The following is a 23,695-nucleotide window of genomic DNA, read 5'->3' as shown; positions in this document are numbered from 1 at the left end:
GATGTACTGGCCTTGAGTTTAACATCCATTGATATAAAGATACTAAGAAACTCAAGTTCATCAAAGCTCACAAAAGCTCCCAAGGAGTACTGAGAAGATAGAGACTAGCCTATCAGTTATTCACAGAATGCTTTAGTTTGATCACTATCAACAGAAATGAATGAATAAGAATATGTCAGAATGAGAAAGACTATTGGAAGGATTCTGAGAATCACCAAACCTACGCGAGCAACGCAATGACCTCACTCATGACTCAAATGTACTTGTAGGATGAATTCAACTTGGCCTTGTAGAGTTTTGAAGGTATTTCTCATGATTTATAAATAAATACGATATAAGAATACGTTCATAAAATGGCTTTTGAGATTCACAGAACATGTTGAGGAATCAATGCAATGTGTGCTTTAATACAGAACAATACAAGTTAGGAATTTTCGGTATATTGTTTTATTTCATGTTCTCAACATGATCACAGTTATAGTTAAACATCAATAGGGTCTCATCATCTACTTAGAAACAAAATGCATATTAAAACCATCCTCTCCTTGTTTGGTCATTTAAAAAAATGAAATGTATGAGTGGACGCACATTAAAGGCGATGAGAGTTATGTAACAGTCAGCTTATTAAAGAAGATCCTATGACAGAGTCAAGAAGTACATTTGGTAGCAGAAGCAGTGTCATGTAAGTATGAGTCTCTTTAAGGTGGAAAAGGACAAGTCAAAGCGATGGCTGAGCGAAAAACAAAAAGGTATAATACAGACTATGTACAGGTCAACCCAAAATCCTACCGATTCACTTTCCCTTTATCATCCATATTAGATTTATATATGATATACTTTTTTTTCTAATTTTCTCACAGTGGTTTGTGATATATACAGAGACACAGGCTTTGCCGTCAAACTGATTAATCTAGATTAATCGCATCCCAAATAAAAGTTTGTTTACATAATATATGTGCACTGTGTATATTTATATGTATACATAAATACACATACATATATATACATACACACACACATACACAATGTAAATATGTAAACGTAAATATTACTTAAATATATACATGTATAGTTGTGTACTTATATATACACATTTAAATATACACAGTGCACATATCTATTATGTAAACATAAACATTTATTTTGGATGTGATTAATCGCGATTTATCTATTTGGCAGCATTACTTTTTAGAGAGCTTTTTAGGGGGTTAACAAATGATATAGACGCTGAGATGCAGTGGAACAGCATAAAATGTAACAGCAAGCCAACATCACTTAAAAAAGCAAAACAAAACAATAAAACCAACCAATCAAACAACAAAAATAAAAGGTGAGAAAAAAAAACAACATAATAAAAAGAAAGGACATTTCTTCATCTTTAAATGAGCTCACATTTCAACCAGAGGTGCTAGGCATCAGCTGCATGCAAAGCTTTGTGACGTTTTGGCAAAGATGAAGGACCACAATTCTTTTACAATACACTGCACTGAAATCCATGAAAAACATTCAACACAAAGGTGAAAAACCTTTAAAAAAACAAAAAGAGATATTTTGTTGATAGCTCTTAGATTTTATGGTGGGTTATTTAGTCAGAAATGGCTTCAGATGAATGTACTTGTAGATAGAGATTGTCTGTCCCAGTCTGATTATTTATGAAGTCTGATAATGACATAGACACGGATTTATGCCGTATTATCCGTAAGCTTCTATTTGTATTATTATTGTGTTACGGATGTTCCCCAGTTGCACTTCATTACGATTTGGCTACAGGCTAATATTTTTCTTTATAAATGATCAGTGTTTGATTTTTCAAGCCCAGAGAAACAATAAACAGATGTCTCCTAAGTGAATCTATTTAGTTACGAAACAGGATAAAGACGTTTTGCATGAAGAGAAGTCTAGAGATTTTTAATATGTTCATCATCACTCGTTTAACAACGGTCAACTGTAACACTAATAATATCTCTGGAAATATGCAATATCTAGAGAATATTTTGTACAATATACATGCAAGAGTACTTTAGTCGACATTCCTGACTGTAGGTTGCAGGTAAAACAGAGACCAAGGAGAACAAGATGTCAGTGGGGGCGAGAAACAATATGGGGTTTGATGTGTGATATTAGAAATATGACAAAAACAATAGACAAACCAACCAAGGAATCAACTGGTTAAAATTTTGAATTTACAAAACCAAAACATACATATTGCACATGATTAATAAAAAAAAAAAAAAAAGAAAAGAAACAACGCACAGCAAATGTTGTAACTGCTGACACGGGTCTTGTATAAGAGAGCGAGCTCATTTCAGCCGTGGTTTCTGTACATTAAGTGATTATTTACAAAGACAAGTGCTGTTCAGAAGCTCTGTGCTTGAGTTAAAAGAGCGTTGACACACAAAACTATTACACAAATCACAGCTCCGTCACCATTTATCTACTTACAGTATAAAACAAGTCAAAAACTGAACCGAGAGAGGGGATATGTGTGAAAAAACATGTCCAAATCCATTCCGAGTGAGAACACATCCATCTGACCCACACCTACATATTATATGCAGTTTACATTACATTAGATTACATTACATTAGCTGTGTTTCTGAGCAAGTGAAAGGCATTCTCACAGGAGGACAGAAGAATATGTATCAAATCTACTTCATTTCCACACAGAAGAGGGCACACGCTCAGCCTGCTGAGAAAAATCAACATCTCTGCACAAACTAACTCTTGAAATATGGGGAGAGGACTCGATCAGCTTTGAAGTGCAGCCTGCTTCCCTCCAACACAAACACTACCTCTAATGTCAGACGTCAAAATAGCCTTCTCCATCACGCCGGCTTTACCATAAACATTTATTTTCATATTGATTTATTCATCTCTAAAAAAATAGTTAAAAAAATAAAACCATGTTGCAGCGGTGGCCGGGACCGACGAATCGAGGTCGTGGAGGATCCATCGGTGAGCTCACCTGTTCCGCCCTCCCCCTTTCCCTTCCCACAGTCCCTGTGATTGGTTTGCGCTACGTAGATCCCAAAGGAGGTGGAGCGAAACGCAAGCCGGAGATTCCAGGAGAATCTTCCAACTTCAAGGCAATCAACAATTTCCATTTTTATCAGTATCAGTGAAAACTACTAACTCCTATGTCAAGAATACACTGAGACTTTATCTGAGGCTTCGGATCATTTTTGTCTTATAACAATAATAATAATAGCTGGTAATATTATTATTATTATTTTACAAAATACTATATGCACGACATACACAAAGCAAATCTTTTTTCTTTCTTTTTTTTTGGAATAACTTAGTCACTGCTTAATAATTGGCACGTTATAGTCCCCTAACTATATCACAGAAATGTGTGGTCTACAGCTACATTAAATACTGGAACTCCACTCGTTGTGACCGACTTCGACAGACCCTTCTTTCAAACTGTTCTTTAGTTTCTGCAAACTAATAAGCAGGCAATTTAATAATGCATTTGGGTAGTTAAGTACAAGGAAACAATTGCCACAGTCTTTTGCGCATGCTTTTGCTTCACCGCCAAAGTTGAGAGGGTTGAAAGTCTCGGAAATCCTAAAAGAAGCAGCTTTATCTGGGGCTCTATAGCTTGAGCAATTACTGGAAAGAACTGATGATTTTTGTTCTAGACACCCCGAATGAGAAGGCAGGTGCTACACAGTGTGGCTCCCCTTTCCAGGAGAAACGGGTACTGGATGAGTTGAAACGTGTGACAAGGTGCCCTTTTGTTTGTGTTCTGGTAGGCAACAACAATCCGTTGCACGTTACAATCTAAAGAGAGGCCCAATAGTCACCCCGCCAAATATGGTCCCATTGCCAAGTGGAAAGAGTTTGTGGAGGGGCTCAAACCACAGTGCTAATGCCACTGTGTTTGGGCTTGGTGCTGCTGGCCACCGGAGGAGGGGCCGGAGGCTGGCTGTGGTGGTGAGGTGCATGCTGGGAGAGGGAGGGGTGCGAGGGGTGTGGCACGTGGCTGTGGGGACCGTGCGAGAGGCTGTGAGAGGACGAAGGGCCAGGAGGAGGGTGGTATTGGTGGGGCGGGTGTTGAATGTGTGCTGGGGGGTGGTAGTGATGGTGGTGGTGGTACGGAGGGGGATTCTGCAAGTGGCAAAACTGAGCGTGGTGGGGGTGCATCTGGGCCTGGGTCTCGGTGACTGTGACACCGTCACGGGCTGTGTGGTGCAGGTTGGTAGGGTGAGGGGTGTGAGAGATGAGTGTTGGGTGGGAGGGCTGGGGAGGCAAAGAGGGCGACTTTCCCCGCTTGGTGCCGAACAGGGAGCCCAGGAGTGAAGAGGAGTTGGGGATGGACTGCTGGCGGGAGGGGCAGTCGCGGCTGGAAGCGGCCCGACGCCGTATGTGGGGGCTGCTAATGATGGACCCCTGTAGGAGAACGATGGAAAGAATAAGAATGAAGAAGTTAAACACAAGATATGTACAGCATGCTCAATGAGTCCAGAGCACAGTTGCATTAATATTCCCCATTCTGCACTCAAATTTTTTACATGCTCATTTGACGAGATTTAAATATGTAATTACTGGGGTTGAGAACCAAGAATATATTTTTCTGTTTTCAACAAAACAAAAAAACTAAACAGCAATGATTTTCATGACATTTAGTTTTGTTAACAGGTCTTACATACAGACCAATCCATGAATCATTAAAAGACTCTTAAATAGGTCCAGAATGGAGGTATTGGTTTGAATCAGTCTAATGGCTCATTCACTGAATGAATCAATTTGATTCTTTACTTTCATTACTTTTATGTCAAAAACAAAAAGAACCACAAACTGTTAAAAGAGACTTAAAACAGTGTAGCTATTGATTAGTTGTTTATAAAGCAGTGTAGTTTAAGACACATATTCAGAACAGAACTGAATTATAAGTTGCTATTTTAATTAATAATAAAAATCATGAAAATGTAACAAAAAAAAAAAAAAAAAATGTGTTAAGTAAAAATCTTTAACAAAAGAAACTAAGTGTAATTTAATTAAAAACAAATTATTTGATTCCCATTCTTAATAATTACATATTTCAGGTCATAAAACAGATATTCAGTAATGCAATTGGTAAGACTGGTAAATGGAAAATTTCGTATTAGTCTCTTTTGTACACCAAGGCTGCATTTATTTGTTCAAAATACAGTAAAACCATAAATAAAATTATAAAATTTTATTACAATTACAATGTTTTCTATTTGAATATATCAAAATTACATTTTTTCCTGTTATGGCAAAGCTGAATTTTCAGCATCATAACTCCAGTCTTCAGTGTCACACGATTCTTCAGAAATCATTCAAATATTCTGATTTGGTGCTCAAGAAATATTTTGTATTTTATATTTTGTCTTTTTTAAGGACTCAACAGAACAGCATTTATTTTAAATAGACATATGTTGTAACATTATAAATGCATCCTTGGTATTTTCAAATTCTTTAAAATGTATCCTTAAAAATCTCACTGACCCCAAACTTTTGAATAGTAGTGTAATTTTGACCAAAAAAATTGTCTCTCATAAAAGTACTCTTTTGATGCATTTATTAAAGACTGAAGAAGATCCCTGAAAGCCATGCATCACATGCAAAAGCTGAAACAAGCAAGATTAGCAATATTAAGATAAATTAGTCAGCGTTTAGTATTGTTAAAGCAAGCATATGGGCTTATCCTGCATTCCAGAATGGGTTGCCAATCAAACTGGCACACATAATAACCTATATGGACAAAAAGGATGACAATCCAAATCCAGTCTAATAAAGCACCACCTTTGCTAAACTCCCTCATCTTTATTATTCTTATCTGCATGGGATGGGAAACAATTTCAAGGCATTCCGAGAGGTAAAAGGTGTTTAGGGCTGGAGAGAGAGAGGTGAAGTGGTTGGAGGTTTGTGAGGAAATGAAGACTTGCACTTTTTGAAGTGCTCAAATGGAACACTCTGTTGTTCACTTGCAGAAGCCAAATGAAACATGCCACCAGGAATCAAATCGAAACAATTTGTGAAAATAAAAAGACATACGCAGCCCACGGTACGTGACATGGGATGTTTGCATTAGTTGAGTCATGCTGACTAAGTTGGACCGTGGAGATGTTATGATATGTGACGCGAGCCACAGGGGCAGAATTCCAAGTCATTCCACATAAGCTCCACATGAACAGGCAGCCCGTGCATGCAGGGTGGCCTACTTAGTCCGAAAAAACACCACACACATATAGACAGTGGGAACTATTGAGCAAAGAAGCAAACGAAAAGAAAAGATAGTGGACGTACCAGAGAAGAAAATAAAGCAAAGTTGCAGTTTCGAAATGCAACATTGTCACACAGAGTAGCAACCTGTTGTAGATTCTTGCATCCTATAATTACGGTACTTACTTCCATATTGCTGTCTAGAGATCCTGCACTGCTGCGGCGCCCCCGCTTGCCTGAGCGAGACATGCAATATGATAGATTAAAGCACGCTCGAACAGTCAGATATATAGAGGCGTGTGTAGAGGCATATATATCCTGCCTGCCTACAGGCAGAATATACTGTTGTTTAACAGGAGGGAGGGTAGAGTCAGGTGGGTCAGGAGCTTTTAAAGGGCCAAAGGATGAGGGTATACTGGTCCTAACATCACTGAGGATAGAGCTACATCTTCAACATCTTCAAGTATCTTAAGCAAACTGGGCTTTGATGACTACAAGCAAACTGTTCCCTACATTAGATTGCAGCAGCACCTGAACAAAAACAAGCAAAAACAGTGGGAAAAATTTTCTTTATTATTTCTGATGTATGGACAAATACAAATATGGCAGCCTCCTGGACTGGCAGTATGAAACCACTCTCAATCTTTAGTAAGTATTGAATGAATGAATGACAATGTTAGGAGAGCTTTCATCTTCTAGACACATAGCTTTGTCTTAAAGGAATAGTTCAACCAAAAAATGTACTTAGCATCAGGCCATCAAAGATGTGGATGAGTTTGTTATCCGATTTGGTGAAATTTAACATTACATCACTTGCTCACCAATGAATCCTGTGCAGTGAATGGGTGCCGTCAGAATGAGAGTCCAAACAGGTGATATCACCGTAATCCACAAGTAACCCACATGTCCATCAATTAATGTCTTGTGAAGTGAAAAGCCGTGTTTATTTAAGAAACAAATCCATCATAATGACATTTTAACTTCAAACTGTAGCTTCTGGCGATGATAATAAATCCATAACCCATATTGATGCTTCCTCCAGTGAGAAAGTCCATCCCCTGTTGTCTTCTCAATTCAAATCCACTGGCATATTTATTTGAGATGACTTTTACACTGGAAAAAGCAATAGTGTAGATAGAGGACAGCTTTTCAGTTCACAAGTGTGGATTACTTGTGGATTATTATGATGTTTTTATCAGCTGTCAATCTGACGGCACCCATTCACTGCAGAGGATCCACTGGTGACAAGTGATGTAATACAACTTTCTCCAAATCTGTTCTGCTAAAGAAACAAACTCATCTACTGTACATCCTAACTGTAAAATTTCAGAATATTGAATAGAATGGTGAACTATTTCTTGATTGCATTATTTAAGAGATATTACACACATTTTCAGTGTTTTCACTGTAGAGGATAGCTGGAGTGGGATGTTCATAGCTTTGTCAGACATCTCTCAAGTTCAAATGTGTCATGTCTCCTGCCATCAGACTCAGCAGTCAGCTCGGTTGAGTTCAATTCACACGTATGGAGCGTGACTGCGCTCTTAAATGATCATATACTAACAGAGAAAGCATGAGGTCACACTTCACACTATTCCTTTTTCTCAGTGTAGTGACTGCCATGGGTGAAAAGATATCACAGCTTGTGAATTGTGTGAGGTTCAATTATAGAGTAGGGAAAAAAACAACTAATGTGGAAAATAATATTTGGCAGGATGCATCTAGCGTCATTAGCCATGGCAAAGGACATTCAAAATAGGGTGGGGTGACAGGTTACATTTATTTAGATATTTTATCAGCATCTTTATGTAATATTTTAAAGACAATACAACTGTATTATATATCTTGATATTTGTGTATTTGCTTTGAAATAAAAAAAAAAAAAAAAAACTCAACCAAGAGGCCATGGAGATACATACAATTTTTATGTAAATACGTTTTTTTATTATTATTTATGTACTAATATAGTATTTATTAATATATTGAATTAGCCTTTTTAATTTTTTTATTTTAATAACTTATTTCAGTTAGCTGCCAAGGCAAAATTGATATTTTTAGTCTAAGTTATTTATAAAACAAAAATCATATTCTTTTTTTTTTTTTCTTTTTTTTACCAAAAACTGTTTTTTAAGAATTCTTGTTTTAGTTTTAGTTAACAATAACAACACTGGTTAAAAAAAAAAAAAAAAAAAAACTGGTTAAAATAACCAAAGCATGTATTTGCATACTGATTTTCATCTCAAAACAAGTCCAATGACAAAGCAGGTTGGAATTTCATTTTAAATTGGCAATAAAATCTTGTTTATATTATATGAATATCACCCAGCACTAATTGATAAATAATTAAGGCTACACTAATGGTTGTGGACAAACACCAATTTAGAAGCAAGCATTCAGTGCTCTGGCAAGAGGCGAAGTATTGTTTGGACAAGACTGCACAAAATAAAAGCCAGGAACACATGACATATCTTATGTGGGTCTGTACACTTACCTGCATCTGAAAGGTCACGTAAAGAGCTGCTGAGGGCACTTCTCTTGAGGCCTTCACCCATGGCGTAACTGTCGTCCAGACTGGTGCGACTCAGAGTGCCATTTCCAGTCTCTTTCTTCAGCCCTGAGCTCTGGGAAATGCTGGGACGGACAACACCTTTCTGCTTCTCCAGTTCAGCTGCATTAAACGATTTCAGCTTCAAAGATCATGTCGTTTCACACACACATTTCATTGCATTTAGACACATCTGCTGTGCAATTTGTTAAACAGGCACGTTGTTCGAGCCCCTTTCTTCTGTGGACTATACTGGTCACTCTTGTCAATGTAATGAAAGTGAATAAGAGCTGCTTACACTCTATTCTGTACTTCTCCATCTCCTGCACCTCTGCGATGGACTCCCGCAGGTCATCGGTGAACTTCTTGCGGTCTTGCGGGTTGGGGGCGTTGAAGTTAATGAGAACTTTGATGTCCGCGCCTGGAAGAGCTGAAGTGAGACGCACTCCATTGGGGTAATCTGAAAAGCAGCAGCGCGAGAGAAATATTTTCAGACCGCCAATTCATTGACAGCACTCAGACGTGCCCTTTTCAGAGGGACGCGCTGACCGATATTCTCACATTTCGCATAAGACAGATATTTTAATCTTTTTGTGAGCAAAATACATCGTAATACAATACTCCGATTGTGCAAATTAATTCGTTTTCAGTCAACAGCAGAACCATTTTATGACTTTTAACACCTGCTTTACGTTTTTCTGTGCAGTGAAAAGCCTGGTTTTTACTTGACATTGTAAACTGTACGAACATGGAAAACACAATCCAGAAAAGGGCAACACGGGGTCAGAAGGGCTTTGACCCTTTGCTGAGGCTACTTACACTGGTTTTCAAACAGAAGCACCTGCATCCCATATAGAGAAAAGGACTGCCTGAAGCTGTACGTCACCGAATTCTTCTTCTTCTGGAAAATCTTAGTGACCTGAATCAAAAGCATGTCACATTAGGATCCCATCTGTTCCTAATTATCCTTGGCTCTTTTTTTTGAGCTGAGTAGCACTTTCTGATTGTCTTTTGGAAACATGATGCACACAATTGCTGACATCATATTAGACTAAATATGTCTCGCTGACCATTTCACAGTCATAACAACAAGAACTTAACAACATAACAAAAGACGCTATATGATGTAAAACACTTCGGTCTCTTTTTTCCTGTTATTACGTGTCTCGTTTTGCATGGGCTATGAAGTGTGAGCTCTCGTACCACTAAAAGGTCATTGAACAGGAATATCTCTCTCTGGTGAAGTCCCAGCTTCTGAGGTTTGTTGGGGTCCGGCACTTCGAACAGCCTGCAGTAACACACCAGTCTGCGATGCGGCAGAGACAGCACCTGTGTGTGAGACGCAAATATTGATTCGCTCGAACCTGGTCCATAAATGGTCCAAAACCCTAGCGATGTTCAGAAAGTCATACTCAGAAATATTACATTCAAACATGATTAATTGAAAAAAAACATTTTTTTAGTTTAGTAATGTGGAATAATGTTTATAGTTTCACTTACTATATTATAAAAAATAGAAGATAGTATATACAGTGCAGTATTTAATAACTAAAATAGGTATAATAATGATTCTTTTTTTTAGGTAATACATTTTTTAGTTTTTACAGAAAGAGCAGAAAGAAAACCTCATATAAAATAATTTATTGTATTGAAGATAACTTTTGTAGCCATGGTTATCTGATTTAAATTGTTTAATGACAGTAAGAGGAATAAAAACTGTAAACATTACACTCACACATCCAAGGCCATGGTGCAGAGATCCGATCTGAAAAGTAAAAAAAAGAAACTGATGAGTAAGGATCATAGCGAGAGGACTGAAGGGAGGCTTGAAGGTCAGAGAGTGGTCTCTGTCTCTCGTCATCAAGACCCCCTCCATCTACCTGTCAGACGTGAGCAGTGCTGTGTCAATGGGGTTAGAAGGAAGGTTAATGAAGAGCAAAACTGCTGCTGCTTGAAACTCTGACAGGAAGTCTCTGCCCCTTTTTAGAAACCTAATTTAAAAATGAGAAAATTTTAAATTGTAATAATATTTCACAATATTACTGATTTTACATTTGATCTAATAAATAAAGTCTTAAAAGAGCATGTGATGCGTCTTTCAAAAAAAAATACACACAAAAAAAAAAACCCCACCTTTGTAAAAAAAAAATATTATAATAATATTAATAAAAAATCAAAGGTAACACTTTAGAATAAGGTTCCATTAGTTAATGTTAGTTAATGTATTAATTAACATGAACAAACAATGAATAATACATTTATTACTGTATTTATTCATCTTCGTTAATGTTAGTTAATGAAAATACAGTTATTCATTGTTAGTTCATGGTAATTCACAGTGCATTAACTAATGTTAACAAGCACAACTTTTGATTTAAATAATGCATTAGTAAATGTTGAAATTAACATGAACTAAGACTTATAAATGCTGTAGAAGGATTGTTCTTGCTTAGTTCATGTTAACGAAAGTAGTTAACAAACATTAACTAATGGAACCTTATTCTAAAGTGTTACCAAATCAAATATGCTAAGCCTAAGCCTAAATGGCATGCTTAAAATATCATCTTTAATTTTTTTTTTTTTGATACAATATGTAATGGCGGGGTTCCTTCTCTGTTTCTCCCCATCCACAAAGGGATCACTGCACTGAAAAAGATGAAACTATATGTATTTAAATATTTAAAATGGCAAAAACCATTTAAACCAGGTCTATAATTTTCAGTAGTGTCACATTAAATATGTAATAAACTCTATAAGCTGCCTTCACTGAATAAGTTCTATGGTTGAAACTCACTGTGCCGCATATTAAGGTGGCTGAGTTCAGAGCAGGTGAACTGTCACTAGATTTAATCTTTAGGTTACTCTGAAGGCCTCTGTGCAAAAGCAAATCGCATTTATCATTGTAGAGCATCACGCAGCTCTCGCCACATGACTTACACGCACAGACACCACAATCAGACACTGTAAAGGTCTCAAGGTAGAAATTTGATCTGTCATAAAGAAAAACATCTTGTAGATAAAGAATCTTCTAAGAGTCTCAATGTCACGTGGCTCTTGAGGATAAAAAAAGTGTTTGCGAATAGTTACTGACAGAACAATAAAATCTATAGATCTACACTGCATAGAGTCACAAGATAGGTGAGAGAAGGAAGGAACATTTAACCAATGTCCCTGGACCATTTCACACCACTGGACCGTGACTAGAATCGATAAAGTGTCATTTCTAGAACCGGGGTCAACATGATGGATAGAGATGGAGTGATTCTGCAATAAAGACACTACAAGATGGTTTGGATAGAAGTGTGGAAGACATAAAAGTGACAATGACACTCACCGGCTTCTTGCCAACTATGAGCTTCTCCACCTTCTGCACCTGGGAGACGTGGTCTTCGTTAGTTTTAAGCTCTCGCTTCCGTATTCGCTCGTAGATGCCTACCAACATCTCTCTTGGGATATCCTCTCCGTCGTCCACCCCTGTGCACAGGAAGCCAAAAACAAAAGAGATTGGATATTTAGGGGCACGCAAAAGATTTATGGAAATTTTAGGAAATAATTAGAAATGTCGGTCAAGCACATCTGAACTACACGTGACTATATTTAAATATGGAAGTTAAATGTGAATCTCTGTTTGTTTTGCTCCAGTTATAATGCAAGGTTGTGACCAGAGAGATGTCATTGCTATCCCAAAAAAGCCATTCATCAGTCTGGAGCACATGCATTAAGTTTAATTAGGGTAAATCTGAGTATTGTATTAAGTATCATAAAAATCTCTGAATGACTTTGAAGGGAATTTATTGATGGAACAGATTCAGTTTTCAATGAAAAATGATAATGCGCATCTCACCACGAAGGTTCTTTACAAAGTCCTCCAGCTTCATCTTCCTCTCTGGCTTCACGTTTGGGCTGTACATGTCCGTGTTGAGGAGTATAATGGCAAACGCCAGGATGAAGATGGTATCAGGGTTCCTAAATTGACGCACCACCCCCGGGTTGCAGATGCAGTAGCGCTGACTGAATGGAAATAATAAACACAACTACAACAAATGAACAAAGTGAAACAAATTAATACGAGACTGCACTTCTACAGAATCAATAGCTTCTCTGGTGACTAATTGGTTCTAGATGCACAAGCCTGAAAGAGAATAGTAAAACTGCCATCCTGTTAAAGAGCTATGTTCTTTCAGATAACACTTGAATAGACTTTAAACTGTTTATTTGGAAAGATGTCTGCCTCAAAGGGTTTAGCTATAACAATATTTTTTGAAGGTCTATGGGTGGTACGCAGGCAACCGTTGGAGTTATCTTCACACACGTTGTAAGCCAGTGTGATCGCTCAAATGACAGACGGTCCTTGAGAGTCGATCGAACAATGTTGTCTGAGGCTTTTTCTGGCTTAAACAAGGCTTCAATGAAAATTATAATTGTCCTATTTTCATTATCAATTCGCCAAGCTTCTCTTAAAAGAACAGTTCACACAAAAATTACAATTCTGTCATTATTTATTCACCCTAACGTTAGTCCAAAACCCATATGACTTACTGTCTATGTGGAAAACAAGAGGTGAATTTTTAGGTGAATATCCTGGCCACTCTTTTCCAAAATATTAAAAAATCAATGATAAGTTGTACTGATGTCATTTCAATGACGTGTTGAAATGAATGAAAGGTTGTCAATCTCCAAAAATGACCCATAAATATATCATAAAAGAGGTTCATATGACTTATGGGCTATATTAAAAGTCTTCTGAGCGACAGAAGTAACAGACCAAATTTTAAGTAGTTATGCACTTGATCTCTTTGGGATGTTAACAGAAAATATTATTTTGATCAAGAATCATTGGATATTTTTAATGAATCAAATGAGTCAGTTCACAAAACCAGCCTGGATTATTAATTCAAGAGTCAGATGGATATAAGCATAACATTTTAAAACAAGTGAGAGTTTTTATTCTTGTGTGAACTATCCCTTTAACAGTGCTTTTTAAAGAATGAACTGAAATGTTTTTCACCTGAAGGCTTCAATGAGTCGCTCCACCTTCTGTGCCTCTCCCTGCACCCGGATATGTGCCTGGAATTTTCTTAAGGCTTCATCCAGCTCCATTCCAGAGAAATCCATCTCATCTACCACACAGCTGGAAAAAGATAATGAACAAAGTCAAAGGACCGCTTCATTCTTTCATGCACTGTAGTATATCCAGGATGCTGTATTTCAGAAATACAGAAATATTAGTTTAGAAATCTCTGGGGGAAAAACTGCATTCTATTTCAATGAATTGTATTTTTTTTTACAGCATACATGAAGATATCTTAAACTGAGAGTGGTCACTGCTTTTAGACAAAGGAAAAAGGAGACAAATTTAGTCTTTCCGATAAAAGCAAGTTCTATCAGTCTCTAAATCACAATCATGGGGCATACAAAGCTATCTGAGGTACATTTTGCTCCAGGGATACACAGAGTGCATTTGATCTCATAAGTCAAGATTTACTCTTTTTTTTTTTTCAAGGAAGTGTCTTTAAAAAAAGTGCTGTCTGACTGAGCTGAACACAGACTGCATGGCCTTATCTGCCCCCATTATCTTGACGTTACGGGCAGATTGAAAAGGGAGGATGAGTTAACTTAAGAGTGAGAATGAGCTGATTCATTCCCAGGCACATTGCTTCAGAGAAGTACTCCATGAATACAGACACCTTATTTAGTACGTACAAAGCAGTGCAAGAGTCCATACATTTTATTCCTCTGTCACACTTTGATCCCATAGAGGACTGGCTGGAATAATGGTTTGTCATATGTGCAGTCATTTCAAGGGGTCACTGACAATTACAGCAAATTCTTGTGGTTACAACAATAATGAACCAGTTTTCAATTTTCTGAAATGACACCTTTGATCCTATAAATGCATTCAATTTAAAAAGAGGACACTAAATGGATCTGAGTACAATTATAAAGAACCAGTTTCTAAAACAATGGACTATGATCTTTGATCATACATGCGCTCAAAGCCACATGAGCTTTAAAGGCTTAGACACAGTGGTCAGTTTATCTCAGGAGAGAACACATAAATTCATAAATGCTTTAGTGATACTGGCTTAATGTCATTTACCAAGTTAATTCTGCTGTGGCGAGGACAGTGAAGGATAGCGAAGAGCATGATTACAGAGGAACCTCAATTAAAGATGAAAGATTATCATGATGGAATTCCAGTATAATTTTCTTTCTTTATTTTTCTTTCTTTGGAGAATTTGTGTTTTCTTTTTTTCGTTTATGTAGGTCACATATGGTTTACTTGGAGCATGGACTGGTTAAATAAAAAAAAAAAAAAAAAAAAAAAGACTGCAGCATCTGCCAGTAAATTAATTAGAATAAAACTGAATTGTGTATTTTTTTCTTTTACTAGTTCTGGTTTAATGGGCAGAGACAACTTATTGTAAATAACCTATGCACAAAACAAAAAGTGCTGGAAATTACTTCATATTTGAAATAAATTGGCTTTGGAGTATACTTCACTTTAAATGACTGTTTATGTATATACAATACACCCAACTAACCCAGTTAAATTTGTTAAACTTACTCAAGAACATCTCTGTTGAACTGTTTCTGCCTGTTGCCCAGGAACTCGCCAATCATCTGTCGACTCAGCCCTTTTCTCTGTAACAGGAAATGGGCAACTCCCACAGGTGTGTCTGGGACAAATCCTCGCTCAATCAGGTATTGGGTGCCTTTTTCAGGTTTCCTGGAGACAATAAAAGAAGATCAAGAGTCTGAACAGTGCCTGTATTGGTCCCAGAGTGTGACTAAGCATCTCAGCTCAAGTATGTTCTTGCGACCGGACTGTTACCATACAAAATTAAAAGGAACTTCATGGCCCAGTGCAAAAAAAAAAAACAGGCAAATACACAATCATCCAAGATTAGAGGTTCCCACTTTAAACAAGGCTTTAAATGGACAAACACATTCTCACACATAAACATGCACAGCACCAGCAGCAAGCAAACACCTTAATCCAATCAATAAGAAATCAAATCTAATCTGAAATACCTCATGGTTGCAAAATAAATGATCAAAGGTAATCCCTATGTTATCATATGGAGCTTAAAAAAAGAATTAGCTTAAGTGCACAGAGCTAGATGGTAAACTGGTATGAGGGCAGTGTGCTTTCCTTGATCAACATCCCAACTAAACTAATAGTGTTCTCATCACAGTTCTAATTGCTTGATCGCAAATCAAATTTAGAGCTCTGTGTGGCAATCAAACAGCACCACATGCATGCACACAGACACCTACTGAATAATTAAATGAGCCAATATTGTAATGAATGTCTGGAAAAGGAAAACACACGTCTATTGCACTTTTTGCACTTGGTTTAGATAATAATTGAAATAACATTAGCTCGTGCATTGTTTGCGCACAAGACCTTTCACAGCTATTAACACAGCTCTCGACTGGCGCTAATTAAAATCAGTACTCAATGCAATTGAAACATGACACTCCAAACAAGAGTATGTGAGTGCCATGGGACTGAGGAGCAAAGTAGCATCAATTGTGCCTGGAGTGAGGTGTGTTCCTCTAGCTCAAATATTTGAGCATGACACTAGCAATGCCAATGTCGTAGGCTTGATCGCTTGAATGCAAGTCACATTTGATAAAAAAAACATCTGCCAACTTCATTAATGTAACATTTAAAATGTACAAAATGTGCAAGCATAATAAAATTGCATGATAACATATGCATATTAACATAAAAAACATTCTGAAACAACTTAGTGTGGTCATGTTTACCTTAATGAAACAAGCATGGTCATGTATACATTTAAAAATGGATTCAAGTTTTTTGAACTTATAATATGCAAATTTGCCATGTTTTGTAATAAGAAGCTTCTTGGGTAGTAATGACCTGTGATCAAGCTTTGCTTCGTGCTGCTTTGCTTAGGTTTGCTAATGCTGCTTTACAGTCACAGTGTTCAAATTGTTATAGAGGAAGAAAATGTAAAACCCGGAGTGGATTTCAAATGGACTCTCTACTCCACTCAAATACTCTTTTCCCAAACTAGCTTTCTACAACCAAAAGCATGCATTCACACTTCACCTACTTGTTAAAAAGGTTCAGGCCGATACGATAGTGCCTCTTGCGGATAATATCGTTGCTAAACGCGGGCGAGTCCCAACTGTTGCGGGTCTCTTTATGATATGTCTGCTTGCTGAGAGTCTGCTCTCGAAGACTATCCCTGGATGAAGATTCCGAACTGCAGTTGATGGTATCATTGGAATTGGAAGTGCTGTTGATGCTGTCATTATCACCGTCAGAGAAGTCCGACTCAGATTTGCTCTGCCGGTTGGCAGTGCCGTTGATTGCCAGGTGGCTCTCCAGCTGCCGTGGCCGATGCCGAGGAGCATCGTCATCTCTTACCGGTCCCCGTGGTGGTAGCGCATGAGAGGGGATGTGTTTCGGGCTGCCCTGCTTGCTGGCGATGCCCCGATCGTAAGCGTTCTGCCTCTTGAGAGAGCTTCGGTCAGAACGGTCGCTCAGTTCAACCGAGCTATCGCTGGGAGGTTCGATGGTGAGCAAGGGAAGGTGGTCTATCCTCAATCTCTGCTCTTGACACTCCAGAGACGGGGTGCTTCGGCAGCTAGTGTCTGTGTCGGCCTTTTCGTCCTTGTGAGCTAGAGACCAGTAATCCTGCGAGGAGTTCAAAGAACGTAGACGGAGGTCTGACTCCGTGCTAGAGTGTCTGTCAACTGCTTGTGATAAAGGAAGAGGAGGGGAGAGCTCTTCCTCATCTATATAAAGTGTCACATCGCTATAGGAGGCTGTCATCTCGTCTCGCTTACGGTGGTCACTACTGTGGGAAGGCTTGATCTTGTAGGTAACCTCTTGCTCCCTGTCTGGATGTCCCCTGGTTGGCTCTGGCTGTCCTTCGTCTCCATGTAGGCTGCGACAGTTCAGAGCATCATCTATCGACTCTGCTAATGATTTCACTTGTCGAGAGAAAACGTCCTCCAACTCTGTAATGGCGTCCGTGAAATCACTCTGGACCGCAGGTGACTTCATGTTGGTGGGGACCATCTCCCCCCGCTCCGATTGCACCAAGGCTCCTAGTTTAGAGCCATCGTCTGTAAGAGACAACTGCTTGCCCTCAAAATATGAACTGTGGACTTTTTCAGGTCCTTCAAACGAAAACTGCATTCTCATATTGGACAAAACTATGCGTCTGGACATGCGGTTCTCCGACATAGAACTCCTGAGGCGCTCAAAGTTCTTGTTCATCTGATATTGGCGGAAGGCAGTCTGGATTGTTCGCGCAGCATGTCGGGTTATAAAACGCCCTCCATATTTGCGCTCCAGCATCTCCACCTGTGGAAACACATAAAGATTACGCACCACTTTTAGTGATAGTAGTAAAACCCAAACGTGCAAATGTCCCTTCCTACCTAAGTATTACAGAATTTTATTGTTGACAGGGATTTTGTTCTCCCTCCCATGACACAATATAACTTGACCAAACCTCAAGCCAAAAATGGTAAGCCACATAAATAGAAGAGACAAATAAAAGCCACACATGGTTCTAACTATTAAAGCTTGGGTATTTTGCTAGATAGGATGGATAAAACAATTTCATCCCTTATAAAGGCATCATGGACTGAAGAACGCCTTAAGCATGGTACATAAGAAACCAGTTGTAACCCACTATCATGCAAAAGCCAGCTCAAGACCTTTTTAGCCTGAAGAATGGGCAGAACTAATCACATTTCTCAGCTCTGTGGGACCTCACACAGAGACGGTGGGAAGCACGCCACTGGATAGTACCATGACACAGTCACTCTGAATACAAATCACTCTCCCAGCATGCATTTATGATTCTCATCTCCCAAATCCTAAAAGGTTCTCATTCATCTCATATCAGCCTTTGGCTGTATAAAATTACTTCATATAAAAGACATCCAGTCACCACAAGCAACCTGAAGGAATTAATGTTCACCCAACTACAATAAACTAGATTTATTTACACAGTCCTTTGAGGGGAAGTACATCAAGCATAAGATGAAGCCACTGAACCTCAATCACACTCCCTCTGCACCAAAAAGGCTCATCACAATATGAATACAAATTGTTGGTGGAGAATTTATGGTTTCTTGGTAGCATTCCCGTTAAAGGTCATGAAGAAATCTACCTGTTTGTCTTGGAGGTCGGTTGAGAGCTCATAGCTCTCAGACAGTGATCGTGAGCGTTTGATGGCCTCCTCTTCTGCCTGTTTGCGAAGGATCGACTGGGAATGCTGGAGTTTGGGTCGCCGTGGGCGCTGCCGTACCTCGTGAGCATACAGTGGTGGGCCGTCGAAGTGCTCGCCACTGATGATGGCACTGCGGCTCACCGGCCCTCGTAAGTAACCTCCACTGTTCTCTAGAGAGGGGCTCACCTCAACACCCGGAGCCTCACCTTCCACACTGTAGACAGCACAAGAAAGAAATTGTAAGTTGATACTGTGGGTTATAAAAAAAATGGAACGAGTCACAATGCACTGATCACATGGTCTTTTTTTGATTCTCTAAAAATAACTGACTCATCTGTTTGAGAATTAGACTGAATTAGATTACGTCATTATTTTCCACTGAATGGTCTATTTTTTCATCACATTCAATACAAATGGCAAAGTCACATTCGTGGCTGTTAAATATGACAAAATATGAAGATTCAGACCAAGTTCTACAGACCAGCATTCCATCCAGTACATAAAACACATGCCACCTTGTTATTCCAGACACAAATCAAAGTTCCTCGTAAATCCCCTTATCTACTCTCACAAGCTTACGCGTGAGATTACAAGTTGAGCTTTGAACATAACAGTAAACGACTACTTTTATAGTAACACACAATGGTATGGTGAATCTCTGTCAAGATAAATAAAGGGAAACGAATACACAGACTCTTTGGGCAAAAATATAAGTGGACACAACACTTCCTGCAGACAAAACTCACTGCTCACTGGATGTTAAAACAACACTCTCAACACAGAACCCCCAGAGATTATCTTTCAATTGATTATGTTAGCATTTACTTTAGTACATTGGTGTAATCCATGAGTTTTAATCTATGTACTTTTTTATAACATACTGCCTCCGTAGTATGTGCTTTTAGCTGCTTATTCCTCCAGTACTACATACTATGATGAAACAGTCTAGTGTCAGCTGTCACATACATCATGCTCACACACCAAACGACACACTCTGGACCACAGCTCAGAGAACCAACAGCATAATTCCTACCTGTCAACACCTTAGCAGAGGTACACCTGCTGCAGAAAATGGCTATTGTTGCTCGAGGGGATGAGTTAAAAGAAAACTGTGACACATTCGTTAACAGATAAAACAATCACACATACTTCAGCCACGCCATTTCTAATGTGATTGTTTGGAAAGGTCAAAGTACAGAATGAGGGTTATTTGATTACAATGCATATCAGTTACACCAGTGAAAGAGAGATGACAGATATAGGTGATTTTGATGATGTTAGAAACATACAGTAGGCTTATCATAGTAAATCTCAGGACCAGTGACAAAATTCTTATTGATGAGGCTGGTTCAAGATTTAATATATATGTTAAGCAAATTATTTTCAATCTTTCATACTGTACATTATAATTTTTATTTATAATTTTCTATAATTTATTTTATTATACAAAGAGATATATATTTATAATATAAGCCATAAATTGACAATAATTATCAGCTTTTCTGTATCTGCCAGGCTTTTAATATCAATGCATGCTTAGAATATTTTTTATTTAATTTTTGATGAAAATATTGTCCCAGCACCAAGAAGGATCTTGATCCAAGAAGGTATCCTACTCTTCAGCTGTCATTATATTCCACAATATCCAAATCTGAATTCTTTCAGTCCATGTTTGTTTTGCACCTTTACTGCTTCTCATCTACACACTTGTGCGTCATTGCATCAACTAAGTACCAGCAGATAAACTTTCTAGATGAAGTGCTCTTCTTTTAATTAAATGAATTAGTGTGCAGTAGAGCGTTCAGTATTATAGAGATGAGAACACTGACACAGTCAGATTGATTGAATTTGTTAATCTTGTATAGGGGAAGCGGCAGAGGAGAGATGTATGGATGTCAGAGCACTTGGCACTGTTTGCAGGTGTTTCCAATCTTGGATAAGACAATACAAGAGCCTGGTGTAGATTGACTTCAACAAGCAATATACTCAGGGGGCAGGATCTATTGAACCGATACACCCTTATACACACACCCCTTCAGCTAGTGCTGTGTGAACATCAAATGACATACAGAAGATGCTGAGAGATGATGGGTCGAAGGTATAGAGAGTGTTCTCACACTTCGTGACAGGTCTGTATTCACCTGCTGCTTCTGTAAAAATACTCTGAAATACAGATTCAAAAGGGAGGTCAACACGACAATCAGACATGAACATTTCCCTCAGACTCACAGGTCATGACAGTTATTGTGCACACATAATGCCACACAATACAGCTGATATAAAATAACTTATGTATCATATAAAAAAACTTTGCCTTGGCAACTAACCCAAATATGTATTAGCAGTGTTGGGGAAAGTTACTTTTAGAAGTAATGCATTACTATATTGCACTAGTCCATAAAAATAAAATAAAAATAAAACTAACTAATTACAATACTCGGTTACTTTTTATGGAAAGTAATGTATTAAGTTACTTATTGTCACCTGAGTTGGACTTGCTTAATTATTTTAAATAACATAAAAATATTTTTTTGAATTAATGGAAAAACGAAGTAACTTGGATTTCTTATTTGGAAAAAGTAACTCCGAAATTTTCTGCTAAATTTCAAAGTAATGCATTACCTTACGTAATTTAGTAATCTGTAATCTGTAATCTGTAAAAGTAATCTGATTATGTAATTTGCGTTACCAACAATGAATATTACTACAACTAAAACTTAAATACATATACATTAAAGCTAAATAAAAAAAAAAATAAAAAAAAAATGACATAAAAAACAAATAAATGACTAAAACTTAAATTAATAATAATACTGAAGGTATAAAAATATCTAATATCTAAAAATTGGCCTTAAGGTTACTTAGAGTAATATCATCAACACTAAATGAACAATTGTATAAAATGCTACTGACAAAAATCACAATGTTTATCTATAAGTAAATATAAAATGAACAAAAGTCACTCTACTGTACTCGTGAGACACTACTTATTCAAATCTCACACTTAAAAGCTGTATATGATTCACTAAAAATAACTGAATCATGAGATTTATTCATTTAGGAATAAGACTACACAGACTGCTTTGTCTATTTCATGCTGTAACTTCAGTAGCCCTTGTTTCATGTGTATTTCTGCATGCACACATAAATACCTTCACCCTGTCCACAGAGGTTGGTATTAAAGGAAGATACACAAGTTTTGTTTTACGTGATTGTATGTTATATGGAAACACGACACAAGGTAATTCAGATGATGAATCTGGCAGCTAATTTCCCCAAATCTCTGCACTGAGGCTATGCGGCTCGAATGACTTCCGGTGTCTGACGCCTGATGTCTCCTGAAAGAGCTCTCAGAGGGCCCCTTGAAGGGTGGCAGCAAATACAATTTTCTTTTTGTTTGGTTGCCATCTCATCTCTCTGAGTAGAGCCAGGTTTAGACTCCCTCTAAACTTTGATAGATGATGGTGCCTGAAAAAGTCGCAATTATTGTGAACACAAGCGATATTTAATCCTTTGAGGATGCCAGATGACAGGTCTGTGAATAGATTCAATGAAAAAATGTAAGAAACTAAATATTTAGAGATCATCACAGTGATGGTGTGGGGGAAAAACTTGCTGAAACGGAGGAAATCCATTCATCTCAGGGCAAAACAATGGGCTAAATGTTCAAGGTTGAGTTGCAAAATTTAAACTACAAGGCGGGATAAAGCTGAATGAGTGGCAATCCAGCTCTCATTTAAATTTTCTGGCTCATGTTATTTAATAAGACCGTGAACGAAATAGCAAATTGAATTTAATGAGGAAGAAAGCCATAATTGAGCTGAGGACTGTGCTCTCAAATCTATATGCTGGTGCTCAAAACACTAATTAGAAATGGGGTAATTGTTAAAATGGGCACAGATTAGCTTCTAAGTGCGTCAAGTTTTAACTTACTTTCTTGCGACATTCCAAAAATGTCTTGTAATGAAACAAACAGACCACTAGGGGCACCAATGGGCATTTCAGAAGTCCAGCCAGCTTTAAAGGAATCATTCACACAAGAATAAAAAAAATCTGTTTTGAACAACATGAGGGTGATATTTTTGGCTAAACCATCTCTTCAACAAAATATCTGTATTTTATCGCACCCAAAATGTAGTTTACAGTACATAAATGGGCGGTTTTATTCAATCAAGCGAAATGTGAAGACAGCGGAGGCTGTCATACTCAAATCCATAACTCAAGACAGCTGGCCAAGTTCTGTATTTTCCAGAGGGTCTCATTAGGCAGCAACGTGAGGCGTTTCTATAGGACTGGTTTGGGGTTCAGTCACGTCCAGCTAAGAGAAATATGGGAGGTTCTGACAAGGGTAAAAGAACACAAGTGCTAACAAGATGGTGAGGTGTTAGGATCTGACAGAAGATGAAATGCACCATCTCTTGCTCTCCCCTGGAGTTCACCTTAATGAGGATCTCAAAATAAAACCTCTATCTCTCAGAGCTTAATTACTTGTTTGAAACTCAAAGCCAAGAAACTGTTGACTTACAACATGCAGATATAAAGAGGAACTGGCAATTTCAATCATCTACAATTCCCATGAGTTAAAGTACAACAGAAGTGTCCACAATTCTGCATTTTTTTAAATTCCTTTTTAGGCAGCAATTTCTACTGAGCTTACCTCATCTAATTGACTGTGAAGTGGAGGTGCAGATGCTGAATCCAGCAAAGAAAACTAACAAGCTCATTTACA

General features: G+C 37.9%; 1 protein-coding gene across 7 annotated transcripts in view; it reads right to left on the bottom strand.

Moving 5' to 3' along the window:
• Window positions 1-431: 431 nt before the first annotated feature.
• LOC128022260 (IQ motif and SEC7 domain-containing protein 1) overlaps window positions 432-23,695 on the bottom strand; it is a 158,063-nt gene continuing 134,799 nt past the window's right edge. For 5 of the 7 annotated variants that reach the window (XM_052609619.1, XM_052609620.1, XM_052609624.1 and 2 more), the window contains 13 exons: window positions 18,907-19,180; window positions 16,828-18,089; window positions 15,309-15,470; window positions 13,749-13,871; window positions 12,585-12,751; window positions 12,075-12,214; window positions 10,476-10,505; window positions 9,944-10,069; window positions 9,560-9,659; window positions 9,039-9,200; window positions 8,687-8,863; window positions 6,382-6,431; window positions 432-4,395 (listed from right to left, as the gene is read on the bottom strand). In XM_052609619.1, the coding sequence (XP_052465579.1) occupies window positions 3,859-4,395; window positions 6,382-6,431; window positions 8,687-8,863; window positions 9,039-9,200; window positions 9,560-9,659; window positions 9,944-10,069; window positions 10,476-10,505; window positions 12,075-12,214; window positions 12,585-12,751; window positions 13,749-13,871; window positions 15,309-15,470; window positions 16,828-18,089; window positions 18,907-19,180 (3,310 nt within the window). In that variant the 3' untranslated portion in view covers window positions 432-3,858. Of the gene's footprint in view, window positions 4,396-6,381; window positions 6,432-8,686; window positions 8,864-9,038; window positions 9,201-9,559; window positions 9,660-9,943; window positions 10,070-10,475; window positions 10,506-12,074; window positions 12,215-12,584; window positions 12,752-13,748; window positions 13,872-15,308; window positions 15,471-16,827; window positions 18,090-18,906; window positions 19,181-19,999; window positions 20,143-23,695 lie in introns of those variants that run through there. The other 2 variants (XM_052609626.1, XM_052609625.1) reach the window with 2 other exon arrangements.

Source organism: Carassius gibelio, chromosome A11 (assembly GCF_023724105.1).
Source record: "Carassius gibelio isolate Cgi1373 ecotype wild population from Czech Republic chromosome A11, carGib1.2-hapl.c, whole genome shotgun sequence".
Taxonomy (NCBI): Eukaryota; Metazoa; Chordata; class Actinopteri; order Cypriniformes; family Cyprinidae; genus Carassius; species Carassius gibelio.
Note: the sequence above shows the minus strand (reverse complement) of the source record. Positions and strands in the feature narration are given on the sequence as shown.